The sequence below is a fragment of the Triticum urartu genome, chromosome 1 (assembly GCF_003073215.2).
Source record: "Triticum urartu cultivar G1812 chromosome 1, Tu2.1, whole genome shotgun sequence".
Lineage (NCBI taxonomy): Eukaryota > Viridiplantae > Streptophyta > Magnoliopsida > Poales > Poaceae > Triticum > Triticum urartu.
Window position 1 is genome coordinate 363,615,109 of NC_053022.1, and position 4,860 is coordinate 363,619,968.

General features: G+C 48.2%; 1 protein-coding gene across 1 annotated transcript; it reads left to right on the plus strand.

Moving 5' to 3' along the window:
- Nucleotides 1-2,697: 2,697 nt before the first annotated feature.
- LOC125512551 (chitinase 8-like) lies at nt 2,698-4,090 on the plus strand. Its single transcript, XM_048677652.1, has 3 exons — nt 2,698-3,068; nt 3,170-3,281; nt 3,569-4,090. The coding sequence occupies exons 1-3, from the start codon at nt 2,786-2,788 to the stop codon at nt 3,939-3,941; spliced, it is 768 nt and encodes a 255-aa protein (XP_048533609.1). The 5' UTR covers nt 2,698-2,785; the 3' UTR covers nt 3,942-4,090.
- Nucleotides 4,091-4,860: the final 770 nt, after the last annotated feature.

Below are 4,860 nucleotides of genomic sequence, written 5' to 3' on the forward strand. Positions count from 1 at the left end.
GGAACAGTTCAAATTTAGTTTTGAATTTAAATGGGCTTACTTAACATTGTTGGTCCACTGTTTTTAATATCCAGGAGCATGTTTATATTTTTTAAATGTTAATTCTTACATGAAAATTAGCTAGTGATTATTTTTAACCCTTCAAACATTTTTTTCTTGCCAGTTTGAAGAAATTATAATTTGACTAGTTTTTTGGAATTTGAATTTCACCCTGGTTTTCATCAAGTGTAAAAATGGCTTAGTAAAACATGATGACCTGGCACATTAGGGTGAGGTTACTGTATCTTGATTATCGAGGTGTTACACTGGGTAAAAACCCCGTGCAACCTCCAATCTATGACTTCTAGTCATGCTTGGACCCCTACTGAGGGATCTGACGGTTTTCTGCACCGTCAGTTGACGCACCATGCATATGCTGCGTCGGCTGGTACGTGCCCTCGAAGTTGTTGAGGAATTCATGCCGCCGGAGGCCGAGGAAGATCCGATCTGAGATCTGTCTCGAGCCGAGGCAACCCATGCCTGGCGCGCTAACTGACAATGCAGAAACTCGTTAATCCCTCGGTAGGGGTCCTGGCATAGCTCAAAGTCTCAGTGCAGAGATCGCGTGGGTTTTTTTTACTCCGGTTCGGGCCTCCGGAGAGTAATACCCTACATCCTGCTCGTGTTTGTTATTCATGATGGAGGGATACCTCATGCGAGGGGTTTACAATGGTCTGTATAAGATGACTACCAAGAGTTCTGTCTACATGAGTCGATGGGAATGAAAGCCCCTAGCAACCTTTATGTACCCAAAGAGGCTAGGGTTTTACAGAGACAGAGAAATCCAATCTAGGGTTGCTGCCATACCATCTTGGAGGTTAAGTTGATTGCACGATGCTTATCTTCTTCTTCGGTCTCCCCTTCGTTGCTGGGCCTTTTAGGGTGTGTGGCAGGCCTTCTGTCGGGCTCCTCTCGGTGAGCCACCCCCGGTGTATGACATCATCACGCGACAAGGCCTTGAGGAGAAGTGCTCCCGGTGATTGCGAAGGCACGCATGCGCCTTCTCCATTACCTCGGTGGCCGCGACAACGGATCCTCATCGCGGAGCATCGTCTCGACGGAGAAGAAGGCGGCACAATGCGGCGCACCGAGTGATGTTCGCAAAGTCCAATGTCGCGTCGTCCTGGGTCCTCGTGGATCCCGACCTCACGTAGGCCTAGGCTCATGACTGGTTGGTGACCACCACACGACGACTGCTTCGCCTCGATAGGGAGCTTGCCAAGATCAAGAAAGAATGGTTGTTCAGCGAGACCTCTGCCGCTGTCGGCAAGGACAATGGCAGGGTTCCCCGGGAAGGGTTGGCATTGGCCAAGGCGGCCCTCCACATGGTGCATGAGGAGGCGAAGCGGCTCCTCCGTGAGTGTCATGGGGCGGACGGACAAGGCTGCTGCTAGAAGGACCACTCCCACAACGACGACGATGATGCACGGACGGCAACGGGGGTGTCGCTGGCCAATCCGGTCAGGCGCACGAGGTCACCGTCTGCTGCAAGTTAGTATATACTCCCTCCGTTCCTAATATTTGTCTTTCTAAAGATTTCAACAAGTGACTACATACGGAACAAAATGTGTGAATCTACACTCTAAAATATGTCTATATACATCCATATGTGGTAGTCCAATTGAAATCTCTAAAAACACAAATATTTAGGAACGGAGGGAGTAGATTTTAGTTGAATGGACAAAATATTGTCTGGTTTATGTAAATTATATATCAAACTTATGTCCATTTGCATGAATTCCGCCACATTTACATGAATTATGTCCAAATCTGTTTGTATTGCAAACGAACGTGTACGACTCGTTAGATGACCGGCTTCTGTATCACTATCTACGTCCGCGTCTGTTTTTGGGGGCGGGGTTGGAGATGCCCTTACTACTGGCAAGCGAGATGTACATCTTTTGCGTCACTTATCTACACATTTGCCAGTCTAGTTTGTTCAACGCAAATTGTCATTTGCCAGTCTAGTTTGTTCAACGCAAAATTTGGTCCGATTACTACCATGTTTTATCTAATGTGTTAAATTTAAAATACAACAGGAAATTCCTCTTGTTGACGAAACGCTGATCTCTTCCCTGCTCCAACCACCTATCTTTACCGAGTCCCAATCCATGTGATATTTGATGGCTTCGTGTTCGGTCTGGATTCGACCATTGGACGCCGAGCTGGAGTTTTTCCACGAGCCGTCGACGACGTAGAAGCTTCTTCCAGTCCTCCCATTCATGCGCTGTACAAGGCTGACCAACGCGAGGCACTGCACCCCCAAAAAAAAAACAGTAGCAGTACAACCACATGATGTTCAGCAGCCATGTGTATCTGTACACCGTCCCAAGAAGTCTGCGCGTATCGCCAACGCCCTGAGAAGAACTTGTTTGTGCAGACGTGTGGAATTCACGTAGAGATATGTATACATGGGAGGCCACATGCGTATGCAAGCACGCGGCTGCGAGAGTGATAACGATACGCCACATGCCTCTTGTTTAAAAAAAAAGATACGCCACATGCCTCCATCGTCCTGACACCGCGGCCCGTCAAATTTTCGCCCCGCAAAGACGGGCGCAACGTGGAAAAGTATACGCCCGCGACGAACCGTGCATAATCACCGCGTTATCCCCGCGCTGCACCCGAGCAGAGCTGCTATAAGTACCGCTGCAGACCCAGCAGCTTCGTCACACAGGCCTCTCTCCACTCTCCTTGAGCTATACTACATTACACGAGCTGGTCAGCTGTAGGTGAGCTAGTGAGCATGGCGCGGTTTGCTGCGCTCGCCGCGCTCGCCGCGCTTCTGCTCGCCGTGGCGGTGGGCGGCGCCGCGGCGCAGGGCGTGGGCTCCGTCATCACGCAGTCCATGTACGCGAGCATGCTGCCCAACCGCGACAACTCGCTGTGCCCGGCCAGGGGGTTCTACACGTACGACGCCTTCATCGCCGCCGCCAACACCTTCCCGGGCTTCGGCACCACCGGCAGCGCCGACGATGTCAAGCGCGAGCTCGCCGCCTTCTTCGGCCAGACCTCACACGAGACCACCGGTATGTCAGTGAGTGTTGATTTCGATTGTTGTTTTCAATGGAATTCGTGGCTGCCTTGATTAACTGAAGTACGTATTTGTGCATGCCGTGTCAACGTGCAGGCGGGACGAGAGGCGCCGCCGACCAGTTCCAGTGGGGCTACTGCTTCAAGGAGGAGATAAACAAGGCCACGTCCCCACCCTACTATGGACGGGGACCCATCCAATTGACAGGGTGAGCAAAATCGCAAATTATGGCCTACTACTTTGAAGCATCTTCCACATGCAAAATGATACTTGGTCAACCCAAATATCACAGGCTCAAATAATCTGTAGAAAAATCTGGTTGAAAAGTACAGCAGTGTTGACATTCTAGCTAGCCGCTAATCCCGACCTGATCCAAATAAGCTTTCGTTTTCGCATGCAACAATTGTTAATAACAGCAAATACCCAGCTGGGTCTTGGTTGCTTTGCCGAAAAGATTGTTCTGATGAACCAGTAATTCCTCGTGCGAATGACCAGGCAGTCCAACTACGATCTCGCCGGGAGAGCCATCGGGAAGGACCTGGTGAGCAACCCGGACCTGGTCTCTACGGACGCGGTGGTGTCGTTCAGGACGGCGATGTGGTTCTGGATGACGGCGCAGGGCAACAAGCCGTCAAGCCACGACGTCGCCCTAGGCCGCTGGACGCCGACGGCCGCCGACACCGCTGCCGGTCGGGTGCCCGGATACGGCGTGATCACTAATATCATCAACGGCGGGCTCGAGTGTGGCATGGGCCAGAACGATGCCAACGTCGATCGCATCGGCTACTACATGCGCTACTGCAGCATACTCGGCACGGCCACCGGGGGCAACCTCGACTGCTACACCCAGCGAAACTTCGCTAGTTAGACAGTGTATCCACGCCTTATGAATAAGTGTCTATACTTATGCCATTGTGGAATAAATAATTCAACATGTGATCAGTTGATTCGTATGGTAATACGACTAAGTTGTTGCAACAAATTATGGAAATTAAATAAAATCAGATGATATTGTTATGTTGTGTACACAAGATAATGTATAACAGGCCGACCAGAGTGATAGCTGTGTGTTCTTTTCCGGGGAAAGTGTGATAGCTGTGTTGCTTGTCCAATCAGTAGTGCCTTCATGTCGCGAACCAATTTATAATTGGATGGTTAGAAGGACACAAGGATAGTGGTATCCAGCTCATCAAGGTTCAAGTTCTAGATTTGACATTTTGTGCTCGCATTATTTCTGGATTTATTTTAGTTCTCCGGCGATGTTCGTTCAGTGGGAGAAGACATTCGGTCAACTGCGAGACGTCTATGGTGACTTTATAAAATCTCAAGACACTATACCAACTCAGTCTCTCGGAGGTGCTTATAGGGGTAGGGTGTGCGTGTTGTGTTCATAAGGGTAAGTGTACTTTAGTGTATGTGAGCGATTTCAATTGTACTGTGTTAAAAAAAAGCAGTACCCTTATGTCCGGCTATAGGGCAGCCTCGCCTAAAGAGAGCCTTGTACTGCATCGTCACAACGTGCGGGTGGAGATGATTTTTTTTCTTTTTTTCAATGTTTATTGTTTTTACCTTTTCCTTTATTTTTTTACTTTTATTTATACTTCCAAATATTCCAAACATATTTGATATATATTACCAAAAACACTCTCACATAAAACATTTCAAAAATGTTAATCAAGTATTTAAAAAATATTAAATGTGTATAGAAAAAAGTTGCTCATGTATATGGAAAATGTATACAAAAAAATACATAATGTGTATTAAAAAAGTTGATCATGTATTCAAAC